Source organism: Coturnix japonica, chromosome 2 (assembly GCF_054131305.1).
Source record: "Coturnix japonica strain WE chromosome 2, WE-NBRP24, whole genome shotgun sequence".
In the NCBI taxonomy this organism is placed as follows: domain Eukaryota; kingdom Metazoa; phylum Chordata; class Aves; order Galliformes; family Phasianidae; genus Coturnix; species Coturnix japonica.
The window spans coordinates 59626743-59641697 of record NC_140664.1 but is presented as its reverse complement, the minus strand read 5'-3'; the positions used below and the strand labels follow the sequence as shown (position 1 = coordinate 59641697).

Below are 14955 nucleotides of genomic sequence, written 5' to 3'. Positions count from 1 at the left end.
CCTCAGCACAACAGTGTGGACTGCACAAAAGGCTGACCTGTGGGTCCCATTCTCCTCTGATTTGACTGGAGACCTTAGCTGGTTGTGATGTTCTCTCTCCCCAGGTATCTCTACACCTGGTCTATGTCTGTTCACCTCATCCCACTCCAAAGTGCCTGTGTTGAGTGCTCACAAAGAAGGTGTATGGTGGCTGTTGAGAGGGACTCTGCATCAGATCTCCCATTTGCTTAAAGACTGTTTCCTGGAAGAGCAGTGAGACAAACCTGAAGGCAGGAGCTGTGAGCTGTGCTCCTTTGCTACCTTCTGCTTCAGCACAGCTCTTCTGAACCAGAGGAATCAGCTAAGCTTCGGACAAAGCTGGAGTTGAGACCAAGGAATCCAGGCAAGACACAGAGACAGCGAGGGGCAGTGGGAGTCAGCTTGGTGCACAGCTGCATGGGGAGTGGAGTTGGTGACTGAGATTTGTGGAGAAGGTTAACAGGAGGCACAGCAATGCCAAGTGCCACTCTAGAGAGCAGAACACACCAGTCGCATCCTGGGGGCCTCAAGGTCTGACCTTCCTGCTCTTTGCACAAAAAAAATATGTATTTCATGCCTCAGGATTATTTATTTTCTAGTTAAGAGTCTACAAGCAGCTAAAACCTTTCTATATAACAAATTTTGTGATGATATTACAATAAAATACTTTCCACTGAGCATTAGGCTGAGTGTAAATGTCAGTTCTGCTTACAGGCTGGAAACAAGGAGGGACAGTTAACTACAGAAAATAAACACTCCATGCGTTGGCTGTTTCCTTGTTCAGGCTCTTGGGAGCTAAGCTAGCATATGAAACAAAAAACCCAGCCTATAACTCCGCAAACTGAAGTTCTGGGGTTCTCATGCAGCAAAGCTGTGTGATAGCAACACAGGGGCTGCATGCAGGAGCTGAGGTCTCGCTGCAGGACTACAGCAGCAGCTCGAGCTGCAAGCTGATTTCTCTTTGGCGTAACTGTTCAGCGTAGCGCCACAAACTGAACAAACCCCCACGCAGCCGCTCGCAGCTGGGCCCCGCGCTGCACCAGCCGACCACGGCCGTCAAACTCCACCGCCTCCCGCTCCGCCTTCCTGTTCAATCAAGCGCCGAGCGGCGGATTGCGGTGGGGATCGATTTTCTCGGCACTACCATTACCGCTTTCCGCTCCTCCCGTCGACCGCAGTTCGGCCCGACTGCCCGTACCGCAGCGGAAGGGGTAGGGTGTGCCCAGGTCGTCTGTATTCCTCCGGTTGAGGTGGCTGGTCGGAAGCCCGGCGTTCTGTGCTCGTGTTCCACTTGGCAGCGAGGGACTATGGAGCGCGTCTTTACGCCGCTGGACTGTCTCCTGCCCGCTGGTACGGTATCTCCCGTAGCCGTCGCTTGCCTTCGGAGCGGCGACAGCCCTAGGGTGGCTTGCCTTAGCTTCACTGCACGGGCGGGCAGCGGCCTTAGTGTGGTGCCCGGGGCTGCCAGGTGCCGTGTAGGGCTGTGGAGCGCTTCAGCGCGGGCAGAACACGTGTCCGACAAGGAGAGAAGCTGCTTTTGCTAGTGAAACAGCACGGTCGGTTCTACGGGCCCAAGGAATGTGCTGCTTGGGTTTGAAGTAAACTCCCTTATATGGGAATTCACGTCCGTTTAAGCCCCTTCAGGCTTAATTGCTATCTTCACTTAATTTGTCATAGCTGTCTTGTATTGGCAGGTCTCAGGCCTCTCTTGGAGTTGGTGGTTTGGCAAGGGGGTGTATGGGGCTGCTTTCCTGATGTGCCTTTGACTTTAGAAGTTCTGACTTCAGGTGCCGAGAAGAGCCTTTGCTGTTGTGAAACCACCACGTGCATCCAGCTGCCTGATCAGTGCTGCCAGATAAAGCTTTGTGGGTTGGGTTTTTTCTTATTTACTTACCTGTATTTATTTTTTGTTATCCTAAGCTGTTCTGTGTTCTTTTTCTCTTTAAAGAGAGAGAGAATTTGCACGGAAAGGAGATTTCAGTGAGTTACCTTTGATTCATTGTAATGTGATACCTTTTTGTCTGAAATGAGGAATAGGTACTTACTGAAAACATGCGGTAATATTGTGATAAAGGTACCATAAGAATTTATCCCTGGGGAAGATCTGATGTTTCTATGTATGTTCTAAAATGTTGCATTTCTGTGATGTTAGGCTTAGAATGTTTCCTGGATGTGTTTTTTGTCTTTATTTTTCCTTTTTTTTTTTTTTTTTTTTTTTTTTTTGCTTGGTTATGTTGAAGATTTAGGTTGTTTAGTTTGCAGATACCCTGCAGCCCTGTCAGAGCAGAACCTTGCAGCTGGGCTGCAAGGAGTGTGCTTCTGGAGAAATGGCTGCTTCAAGTGAATGAACCAATGTGGTTATGCCGGACTGTGTGCCTGTGTGAAATACAGGGATACTGTGTTTGGAGCCTCATCATTGTTAGCAGCCTTCCTTACTTGTAGCAGTAGGATTGGCACTGTAGGTAGGATCTTTAAGGTCTTTTCCAACCCAAGCCATTCTACGATTCTCAGCATTTTGAATTGGTTATCCTGCATAAAGCTTGCAAGGCTGATCAGAATAATTTGTCAATTCAGCAGTTAAATAGTAATTGTACCACTGCATTCTTAATAACTGTTCTGTATCACAGTGGTTTTTCTGTTCTTTTTCCCTATTTTTTTTCAGTTAAAAAAGTCTAGCTTGATGTTGCATCCAGTTACAATACAGATTGCATGGTGTTAACTTTAAGTTGGTTGAAGATGATGTGAAGTGTATTCAGAAAACAAAAAGCTGTTTAATATTTTTTGTTTGTTTTTGTGTTTTTTTTCAAAAATAAAGGGAACAAAAATTAGAAGGTGTAAAATATGATAAGATGGAGGAGAAAAGCTGTAGTTCATCAGTTCCCTTGAGCTTGCAGTGGTGTATTCTGACTCCACCACCTCCCTGGGCAGTGCATTCCAATGCCTGACTACCCTTCCCTTTCTGAGAAGTAATACTTCCTAATGTCCAGCCTGAAATCTCCCCTGGTGCAGCTTGAAAAAGAGCTGTATTTATTTTTGTAAGAGAGGTTTGTGAGTGTGCTTCAATGTAATGGGCAAAGGTGTACCAAGATGCAGTGTCTGTAAAAACATGCATGCCTATCCTGTGGGCTGTATGAGGCCCAGCTGAGCTCCCACTGCAACCCTGCTGCCACACTGAGCAGCATGACCCGGCTTCAGGACACTGGGAGGGCTCAGGGCAGTGCTGACAATATGGCACTATGCTTAATTTGCAAGGAAATTGCATCTGTTCTCAAAGATTACAATTTGAGAAGACATTATATGAAGAAATATGCTGCCAAATTCAATGCATATCAAGGAATGGTTAGTAAAGACAAAATAGAACTGAGAAGTCTGTCAACTCAACAAAATAATTTTAAAAAGTTAAAAATAAAATGGCCTCTGTTATGAAAGTTAGCTATGTGATAGCAAATCTGATTGGAAAAAAAATCAAAAACATTTCCTGATGATGAGTTTGTTAGGCAATGTATGGAAAACACAGCAGATACAATGTGTCCTGATAATAATTTAAAAATATACATATAAACTGGATTTTTCTAAAATCAGTTTGTCTCAACAGACTGTAGCCAGGTGAAATGAAGAAATAGAATAATCTATCAGAAAAAAAAAATAAAAAAATTGGAGAGTTAAAGCTGCTAATTTCAAATTTTAGGCCTTAGTAATAGATAATACTGATGCTACAGATACAGCTCAACTTGTCATTTTCAGTACAGGTATCGATAATGTTATAATGTTACTGAAGAAATGACTTTTTTGGTGCCATTAAAAATGCAATTAATTCTCTCAGTTTGTATGAAGCAGTAAAAGGAATACTTGAAAGCTATTTTCTTTAACTTTGCGCAACATATCTGGTGTAACTACTGATGTTGCCCCAGTGATGACTGGTAAAAGAGAGTGACTTGAAAAATAAATAGGAGATAAAGCAGTTACCTCCAGTAAATCATGTTTGATGAGACATCAGCATCAAGCAGGAAGAAAATTTATGTGCAAAAACTTTAAAAATGGATAGTGTCATGCAGATTGTCATCAGATGAATTTTGTAAAGTCCGAATGACAGAATCATTGCCAATTTTAGAAGTGTCTTAAAAGTATGGATGCTGATTATGGGGCCATTTACTTTTCTGAAGGAAGGTGGCTAAGCTGGGGTAAAATGCTAAAAGGACTTTGCAAAGTAAAATTAAGTCTTTTATGGAATTAAAAAAAAAAAATTGTTCCAGAACTTGAGTATTAAAAATGGCTCACTGATTAGGCTGTGCATTTGGATGAGTTAAACATGCACCTTCAAGGTGAAAATCACCTGATCCGTGTTATGTTTCAAACCAAAATGGCATTTGAAATGAAACTTAAATTACGGTAAGCAAATTCATGCATTTTGATACATTGGCTAAAACAGTGAAAAATATGCAGCTCTGCTTTCCATTTTGATAAGTTTGAGAATAGGTTTAAAGATTAAAAAAATAATAATCATCATCGTTTTTGCGTATCTGCAACTCTGTTTTCAGTTGGCATAAACGCATCACTTGCAAACATATAGAGTTGCAATAGGATATTCAACTCAAAAATTTGGTCATGTCTCTTTACCACCTTCCAGAGAAAAATATCCCTCCCTGTGCAGTCACACTGTATTCATGTCATCACTTTTGGCAGTACATATATTTGTGAACAATTACTGTCAAGGATGAAGCACAGGAAGAGTAATATTTCATTAAAAAACTCTGACAAACACCTTGAGAACTCAAATTAACAACTGCCATCGAACCAACCTTCTGTTTCATAAGAGCAAGGTCAAAAATCCCACTAGTTTTATGTTTTTGTTGCTTTCTGTCATTCGTGTTTTAATATGAATTCATAAAAATAAGCTTTCTTACTTTACATTAACTTTATTATCAATTTTATATGTAGCCCATGGCAGTTCCTGTTCTCTCAGTGCAACCTGTGGAAGCCAAAAAATGGAACAACCATTGTGTAAAGGATTTTAAGGATTCTGTGGTGGTGTAGAAAAGATTCCTTCCCTCATAGCTTGAACTTAAGGTGCCTTCACACTCATACAGCTCAAGTTTCACATCTGTACCTCTGTAATTGTTTCTGTCTGAACTCATGCAACACTGGTTTCCTAACAGCTCGCCTCTGGCACTGAGCATTTTTGCATTTGGCCAATACTCTTTCATGCTTGGAATTTCCTTCCTTGTCTAACCGCCTTTTCTGCCCATTTCCTTTCAAGCACAAATTCTTTCATGGGGATGCCCAAGTATAGTTCTAGACTAATGTGATAAAAAGCAATGAAACATCTTCAGAGAAAATCAATGTTTTCTGTACACTTGAGAGTCACTACTTTAAACCTATTTGCTGCTTGATTCTATTTCACTGTGTTCACTGCATCATTTTTTTCTGAAGTGTAAACTGCATCACTCCATCTGCGTGGCTGGATGTCTGGGGCTCAGCATGTGCCCAGATGTGTTGGAGTAGCAGCAGTGTCTAATCAGAAGTGTTAGAGCTGCTCCTCATTGAGGTTGTGAAGCTCAGGCATTGGTCATCTGTAACATCACAGTGGTATTTTGAAGTCCATGACCATACTGTAGCCCTGCTTGATACTTACTTGTGTAATAAAAGCTGCTTCAGCCAAGCAGTCTTATTCCTATGGTAAATTCAGTTAATCTAGGAGGGATTTTTGTGGTTTATTTTGTTAGTGGTGGTTTGTTGTGAAGATGGAGATTTGTTAATAAAGTAATACGCTGCCACAGTTACTCAGAAACCCCTTTACTTCCTCTTTGTTTATGTGGTACTTATTTAGCCTGTTAGCCCAGATCAGTCTGTAAGTGTTGCAGCAAGTTTGTTCCGGTTAGCTGACTGCTGTCAGATTTCCAGTCAGTGTGTGTGCACTTGTTTTACAGGTGCAGCAAAAAAGAAAATATGAGAGTTTTTGAAAAATATGCTTTAAAGGGGCACTAGCATTTCAATGTTTTCCAATTTTTGAAGGTCACAGCACATTCGGGGCAATTTTTGTATTGTCACTCACAAATGTTTGTCTGGAGAATAACTCCATTCAGATCTACATAATTTTTAAAGTCAAAGCTTTTGGGTTAGAACTGAATATTCAAAAAGGGGAAATGCATTTTGGGTTCCCTCATTTGTTCTTGTGGTGATAGCATTTGGTGCCAAATGGGGCATTTTTATTTCTTTTTTACTGTTGAAATTACTTGATTTTTATTTTTTTTTTTAAATCATTCCTCATAAGAGAATTACAAGAAATTTGTGCGTCTGTAGAGGTATACTTAATGGTCTACTGAATAATCATTTGAATTTAAAATGTAGAGACATACAGGTTTGCATTTACAAAAGGAGGGAAAAAACAGAGAGAGAAAAGGCCTCAGAAAGAAATTGTTTTGCAGGGCAAGAAGCACATATAGTCTTATTGCATGGTGTATGATGATTTTATCTTTCTAGAGAACAGAGAAGCAAATCTGCATCTGCACTCTATTGCTTTGTTTTAAATCATTGAAGCTGTATTGATTTAAAAGCTGGAGGTGTAAAGCTTTCCTTGTTAAACTGCCTATAGCTGATAGAGCATATCAATCCCAACCATTATCTTCCCCCTGAAAAGTTTTAAAAAAATCTGAAATGTTGCTGGAAAAAGAAGGAGTGCTTCACACATATCATACTGTATGTCTACACTAGTAGAGAACAGTATTATTACTTCTGTTTTACAGGCAAGGGAACTGAGGAACTGAGGAATAGAAGATGTCACTGGTGAAACCCTTAAAGTGATATACGAAATAGTAGCACTCTGGTGTCCTGGTCCTCACTTCTTGCTGCTATTCACGATTTTAAGTATCGTATCTTCCCAACCCTCACCCAAAGGTGTTCTTTCACATTCAAGAGTTTCAACACCTTTATTTGCTCTACCTTAGTTCTGGCTTAAGGCTTACCTTACCTTTACCTGCCCCTACCATACTTTCTGCCTCCTGCTCAAAAGTCTGCAAGACTTTATAGTGATGAAGGTTTTCTTTTTTCAATTACTGTAGCTTCACATGGCCAAATACTCTTCATTAACCTGATTGTCTAAGGATATGAAGCTCCAGGAGAAACTGATATCCCTATGTGATAGGATAATTAGGAAGTTATAACACAAATCCCAGCAGAAGGAACTGTAATAAGACAAGGTGTGTAGTTACTCTTTGAAGCCAGAGCAGGTAATATTTTAAGTCTTTCTATTTGTAGATTTATTTTGATTCTTCACAGTGGACATATTGCTAGGGCAGGATGCTTTTGGATCTAGTTCAGACTAATGGTTTTCATGGTGACCTGAACTCCAGTGAGATTTTTCTCTGTGATATCACTTAGATAACATGGGCTAAAGTTTGCTTTTGCTTTTACTAACCTTGATTTTATACTCCTTGATCTTGATCTTTTGTTCTGCATTCGTCAAGCATCTGCCACAGTGGATGTATCACGATGATTAGAGCTACTAGATGATAGGAAAGTGTACATACAGAAGCCACTGATACTCCTAAAAGTTCTGTATTTGGCTGGGGAGTGGATTATTGAACCTAAATAAGAAATAACTTCAGATATAGACACTTCCTCCCCAGTTAGTGGAGGACATGGCAAAACTAGTATCAGCTAATGCTGCATCCAGGTGACACCAACAAGCAGGAGATTAAATGGTAGAGCTGTAGAGATGGATAATCCTGCTAAGTATGGCCTTCAGTTTATGACAGTCTCTTATAAATGAAGAGTTTGTCAGTGAAACCTTGCAAAGGTATCTAATGACATTCTGGAAGCATCTTGAAAAGGAAGAAACTTACGAAGCAAGAAAATGAGAGGAGTTTCTCTGAGATACCTGGACTAAAATTAAGTGCACTGAAAAGGAGGAAAAGAATTAATATTCTTACTTGTCACAGTGTTATCTAGATCAGTCTATGTCTGTGACAGGGGGGCAGTAGGCCTGTGGGCCCCCCGGCCCCTGACAAATGGGAAGGGAAAAAGGGAAAGGGGTAGGGAGCTGGGAGCTGGGTTCAAGGAAGCAAACAGATAAACGGCAGCAATCTAAGGAGAAAAACTTACTTTACTAATTACAATCTAATTCAAATTGAGGCTAATAAATCAAGTAAAATAAGGGGGAGAGAGAGGTTTCTGAAGACCAAGAAGCCTACTTTGAAATTGAAGGCGTCACAACTTGGAAGCACACCCACACTTGCTGCCAGGCAATGAGAGAGAGGGCAAGCCGGAGTCACTTCTGTGACATGTTTCCCTCTCCGACCATGAGGTCCTCTGGGACGTGTAGTTCTTCTCTGTGCTCCACATGATGTTATGATGTGGAATACCAATAGAAAAATTACAAAACCATGACATTACTAATAAAAGTTAACATTCATCTTACAGGAAACTTGAAGTTTTGCCTCCTGATTCTGAACCAGCCTTTAAACAGAGGTCATTTTCATTGCCTGTGGAGCAAAGGTAAGTATAACTTACATATATATAATTTGCTTATTTACGCCTGCTACCCAGCTAATAAACTTACTGTCTGTTGAATTTAATTGTGGCAATGTCCTCTAACTAGGGCAACCTTCTAGTAAGGGTGTGAATCAGCAGAATTGTCCCTCATTGCTGAATGCAGTGAGTGACCTGGTGCAAATTCTGCTTCTCTGCATTGGTTAACTCAAGTGGGAAGTTTATGAGCCACTCTGTGAAATGTTCTTTAGTTTTTCAGAGGCATCTTAGGAATGGTCATTGCTTTTATGACAAAGTATAATAAATCAGTGGTGGTTTCCAGTACAGTCATTGATCTTCAGTAGTGGTGGGTTGTCTGGCGTTGCTGTTCCACTGATGATGATGGTGACCATGGTGACAATTTCCAGTGGTAGTACAAACTTATTTATAAGTCCAAAGTTGTCAAGTTAGCTCTCTTTGGAGTGACAGCTTGAATCCAAAGTAGCTGAGTCAGCTCTCCTTGGAGTGGAAACTTCTGGCTCTGGGATCTCAGCAGAAACTCTTTTGTTCCCATCTTCGGGCCTTGCCGGCAGGTAAGAGAGAGTAGGGATGCCCACATGCATCCTCTTTTTCACAGAACGCGATGGTATCATTCCCCAGTTTTCCCATGCCAAGCTGGAGCTGTTTAGTCCCAGGCCAGATCTTCCACCAGTAAACACTCCTGAGCACTCTCTTCTGGAGGCAAATAGCTCTGAAGGAAGGTGCTTTCAGATGCCCACAAAGTGGTGTTGATTGTCACATGGTAGCACCCATCACTTGCTTCCTCCATAAATCAGTGAGAGTCTTATCACACGAAATACCTCAGGAAGCAAGCTTTGAGCCTGAAAACAAGGATGGGTTCTTGCAGGTGTGGGCAGGACGCTCCCTGTTTTGGCTGACCATGTAAGTTGTTCTTCACTCTCTGAGCCTAGCAATCAGTTTGGTTGCTTGACTTTTACATCCATGAGCATGTCATCACTCCGTGTCTCTTAACCTTCTCATCTGAGCAATTTCTTTTAAATCTATTTGAATCATAAACTTCTTGAAAGAAGGTATCTCTGTTTTCATGATGTCAAGGAAAATGGTGCCCTAATCTTATTCAGATCCTTCATTTTCTACTGAAATAATTAATGAGGCCTAATGTGAGCTGCTGCAAAATGCCTAGAGACTTCTAGATATGCTTGCACAATTGCTGCACTGTGCCTTGGCCAAATTGTTGTTTGTAAAGCAGTTTTGACAGTAGTACAAAAGGCACTGCATGAAAGTAGTTCCTGTTACCTCCTAATAGAAGTTTTCCATCTGAATTATAAGACTGAAATCGATGACTGTCTCCTTAAACATGGATAATGTTACATGTTCTTCTGGCTAGTATATACAATTGCTTTTTTATCAAGCAGGGCTTAGTAATGGTGGAAATAATATGATTTACTGGCCTCCAGCCAATTGGTTAATTTTCTGCTGGTTACTTTAAAGCTATGGTTTGTTCTAGCGTAAGTTATTAACTTGCTGGTAAAGGATCAGTACTTCATAGATGGTTTCTCTATATAACTTCACAATGCTGCTGAGTGATGAGAATAAATGTGGAGAAAGTTCTAGCTATATAAGGCAACTGTTCTGAGATATCAAATAGTCGCCCTATCACCATCAGAACAACATAAAAATATCACAGGCCTCTAGGTATGCAGTTTCAGGTCATAAGAAAAAAATCAGTATTTTACATGTACCAGTCTGAATGAAAGCTGATTTTTTTCCTTTTTCGTAATACCCACTTGTTTTGGGTTTTGGTTATATGCTATTAAGATCATAAGGTTAGTTGCAGTATTAGGCCAGGCATACCTTCTGTTAAGTCCATTGAAATAAAGGCAGTTCTGTAGTTCTGTTTGTCTGTCTTTGAATAACTGAGACTTTTTTTTCTCTCACTTTCTGCATTTCTCTCTCTTTTTGTGGAAGTTGTAAGCCACTCATTTGTTTAAAATATGAGAGAAGAGTTAAAAAAAAAGATCACTGTCTTTAGAAGGAGAAGGCTGTGTCTCTGTGTGGCTAAGGAAGAGTGGTTTAGGAAGCGTAAGTTCCTGAAGTTAGAAAATAATTTTCCGTCAGACTTAAGGTTTTGGTTATAATGAATGTCTCAAGTGATGTACTGCCTTTGTAGCTTGAGAGGAGAGAAGAGACTTTGTAAATGGTTAGGTCCTCAGCCTTGCTTAGATGCATTATACCTGCAGTTTCCACTGTAAGCTCAAGTGAGAGAACTTTAAAGGCTCCAGTCAAACACAGGAGAGGAAAATTATATTCTTTTTGTCTGCTGATGTTAATATTCATCATCACGAACCACTGTAAGCAGCTGACCAGCAACTATAATTTAGAAAATATTTCATCCAATAGGACATGTTAGATTCAAATCTGCTTTACTTTCGCTTGTTAATAAGGTGGCTGGAAGGAGTGGGAAAAGTAGGGTGAGGAGGCAAGAAAGAACATAATCTGCACAAAGAGGCTGAAAACATTAGTGCTTGCAGTAGTGAGCATTGTAATTGTATGGCTATGAGTGTAGGTGTGGATAAGAGAGAATAGGTCTTGTTGGAGGAGGAGCATGGGTAGAAAAGATGCTGAGAAGTTTCATGCTAGTTCTCCAGCCATACAGATTTTTTCTGTCTGCAGGAAAGAAGCTGCTGTATGCCCAAACTACCCGTGTGATGGATAGGAGCTTTTGTGCCACTCTGCCTTTGCTTCATTTTTTCCAAGTAGCCTCAGCCAAGGTTGCATTGTACTGGGTAGTGGTTTTAGCACAAGGAACATTGCCTGTGCTCGGAATTCAGCAGCCAAATAAGAAGGATTTGGCTTAAAGAGGATAGTAGATAGAGAAGTGCAGTCAGATGAACTCTGTTGTCCAAATTTATATAAATTTGTCTGGCAAAGACAATTACTAAGTTAGAGAGGTAGGCGATTTCCTACTGAATGAGTACCAGCCGGAAAAAGCTAGGTGTATATCACTGTTGAGAGGCTATTAAAATTGAGAAACTAGCACCAAAAGAAAATAACCCTAGCTGAAATATAAATTCTCATTGGCAGAAAGTACCTGATCTGATTATTTGCGCCTTTTCCCCCAAACTTTGGCAGGCTTTTCCTTTTCTTTGTCTCTCCTTGATTTTCTCCTCACCTTTTCACTACCACCCCCAAATAGTAACTTTCAGCCCTCTCTGATCTATCAACCCATCTCTCTACTCTCAGGACTGTAAGTGATGCTCTGCACTAGTGCATACTGCAGTTATCTGACCTGTGCATCTCTGAACAGAGCTGATAAAGACTATTATTCTCATTATCATTATCAGTCTTAATTAGCTTATCATATATGAAAGTTCTAATTTATATCTGATTACATAGTAATAGCATTAGAGTACTTTCTTCTAAAATCCTTTTTCTAAAATCTAAATAAAGGAACCAAAATACAAAGGCACATCTGTGTTTGTTTAAATCAACTGGAGTTAGTGGTGCATGCTCTTTGCAGTTGTAACTTGTGTAAGCAGTGAAAGTGATTGTGGTTTTACTCCTTTTGTACCAGGATCTTTCAAGATCTAATGTTCCGTGTTTGCCCCCTGGCTTTATTTCAGATAACTCAAACAGTCTGCAGAGAATTATCACTTTTGGTGCCATGTGGTGGGATGGTAAACAGCATTTATAATGCCTTTATTCAAATCTTTAGTAACTTCTTTTGGCTGAAGGAGGATTTTTAGATAAACTGTGCAAGTTCCAGTTTCCTTAGACAAATATATGCCCGTATGTGGCAGAAGCCCAGTTTTCAGGTTTTGAATACTTGCCCTCCCATTCAGTTAAAGCTGAATGGGCACTAGGTTAGACAGAAATCAACTATTTTGCAAGTGCAGTGACGTAGTTGGGTAAAGATTGTCATTTGGCTGATAAAAGCCATTAAAATGTGTGTGTGTGTTTTTTTTTAAGAGGAAAAAGAGTCAAATCAGATATAGAAAGATTTGGACAGTAGGATTGGAAATGGACAGTGAGCTTACACAGAAATGTGAGCAATGTAGGAAACAGAAATAGTTAGGATTTTTTATTAAAAATGAAAATATATATTGATATCTATTGATCAATATATTGATGCTCTCTTTCTTCACTTGCAGCTGCACTGAGAGCTTGTGCTGATGGAGGTGCTAATCGTCTCTATCACATCACAGAAGGAAGACAGGACAGGTATGTTAATAATAAACATGAACATGAAAGTCATATTTTCTAAATAAAAGTAAAATGTTGGGGATGAGATCTGTTCATTCAGTAAAGCAGCTCCCTGCTTTGTACGTGGTACTTTAACAAACTAGCCATGTGGTAGCAGCAAGCATAATCTGAACTCCCTGGAGAAGTATGTGTGTGCACAACTATTGAGAAAAGGCCAAATTAATGTATTTTACTAGTTTTCAGTTATGAATGTTTTTTCGTATCCAGAAGATCCTCTGAACGATGAACCTTATTAGCCATGTTTAGTGTAAAGGGTCAAATAGGTGTGAACAAACCATCATCTGGAGCTGAATTCAAACTATATCTTCTTCCTTGAAAACCGCTGTTATGTGTAAGGGCAGAAAACAATGGAGCACTCTTATCCATAACTGTCATTTCATTTTGAATGACAGCTGGTGAGGAAGCAGCTGTGAGAATCACGTAGTGGCAGGCAGTTGAATGCCTTTTCTGCTTTATCTTTGTCCATCTAATTGCTTTTCCCAGCTATAAGCTTTAAAAATACTCTAGCAGCCTAAAATACTGTATTTCTCTAAGCCCACTGGTCTTTATTGCTCTGGTTTATAGGTCAGCTTTCAATCTGTCTCTTTTTAGGCCTCCCTCAGAGCTAAGGCTTTGCAGCAACCTGTTGAAAAACTTACTGTGCTTCTAGGAGAGGCTGACAAGGAACATCTGATGCCTCTCACCAAGGGCTGAAACAAACTGTCTTTGTTCCTTATAGAAAAACTGCTTGCATTTGTGAGATGGAATGAGTAATAAAATAGGCTGTCTACTTTTTCTTTTAAATTATTTCTGTATTAATGTCAAGACATCATACATGACCAAAGGAAAGTACAAAAGTTATACAGAATACAATATGTTAGATGAGAAAATAGGTGTGAAGGAGAAATAGTGTTTATTTTTTCTAATGGAGTGTAAATCCATAAATTCCTGGGTTTCTGCCCCAGAAGTGCTTATACAGCTGATTTTATACTGCAAAATAACTGCATTCCAGTGATTTGTCATTTTCTAGTGGAGCCATCAAACACAATGTAGTTTTGGGTTGCTAAGCACCCATTGTTACTTGTCTTTAGGATTTTCGGTTGTTGTGAGCAAGGATTCATGGATAAGTAGTTTAATTAATACAGTAAGGCTGACTATCAGAGTAAACAAGTGAGATGAAGCTTAGAAATTCATTAACCTTTTCATTCATACAGCTGAACTTGGCACATATTTGCCCCTAGATGAACAACAAAATGTATGAGGGAGGACAGGAGAAGCTTGATTTCTTCTTGCCCTTCACAACAAAATTGAGCTGGAAAGACTGTAGCATTCAAACGGGAGTTAACTTAGAATTTCTTTGTCATATGTGAAAAGTTTGATGTGTGAGACTGCTAATACTAGGACTGAAGTCTGTCAAGCTTCACTATCTGTTGTATGTATTGTCTGTGTTTCTTCTACTAGTTGCTTGCAGAGCTGTGTATGCACGCCTTAAGTCCAGAGTACTGACAGAAATTGGATTTGCAGCAAGTAGTTCTCTGATAATGGTGATTCTTTTCAAAGAGACACAAAGGGAGTGATGAGGCAATGTTAGAGCTTTCACTTTAACTTCTCTTGTAACACATTCATCTCTTCTGCAAACCTTTATATTCTTACTGAGTGTAATTCAGGGAAAAATTGATTATTATACCTCAATTCAATAGTTATTTCAATCTTACATACTTGGCACTTGGAGTATTCTGTTTATCTGTCTTTTTTCTTTTCATGTTAATTGCTTGGGTTGTGGATATATTTTACCTTCAAAGTGATTTTTATGAAATAAAAAGCCTGCTATGAAATAGAGGAGAAAAACAAAGACTTTCATAATTTTGATTTCTGTCCTCAAAGAAATCATTCTGCTGGAAAGAATTTACTTCTCTGAAGTATTTTCCTTTAAATTCCTTGTCCAGTGTTACTGAAGGACTGTGTGCACAGACTCTATTGACATGTTTTCCTTTTTTTAAAAAATAAAAATAATAAAAAAAATGCTACCATTACCTTCTGTTTAAAACTCTTCTGTTCAAAACACTGATCACTAATTGTATTTTATCAAGACCCAAAAACTATAGTCCTTTAATTGTAGGGATGCTATTTTATGGAAGAGGTTTGAGTAAAGAACTTAACTGATATTTTGGACTTGACTCTCAGTGACACCTGAAGTGTGTTTCTTTT

The 14955-nt window shown here is 39.6% G+C and overlaps 1 protein-coding gene across 27 annotated transcripts in view; it reads left to right on the top strand.

Moving 5' to 3' along the window:
* Positions 1 to 1128: 1128 nt before the first annotated feature.
* Positions 1129 to 14955, top strand: part of TPK1 (thiamin pyrophosphokinase 1) — a 93754-nt gene continuing 79927 nt past the window's right edge. For all 27 annotated transcript variants that reach the window (XR_014943478.1, XR_014943476.1, XR_014943477.1 and 24 more), the window contains exons 1-3: positions 1129 to 1368; positions 8437 to 8511; positions 12657 to 12726. Coding sequence is in view for 18 of the 27 variants with exons in the window: in XM_085539923.1 (XP_085396049.1) it covers positions 1326 to 1368; positions 8437 to 8511; positions 12657 to 12726 (188 nt within the window). In the remaining 9 variants the exon portion in view is untranslated. The remainder of the gene's footprint in view (positions 1369 to 8436; positions 8512 to 12656; positions 12727 to 14955) is intronic.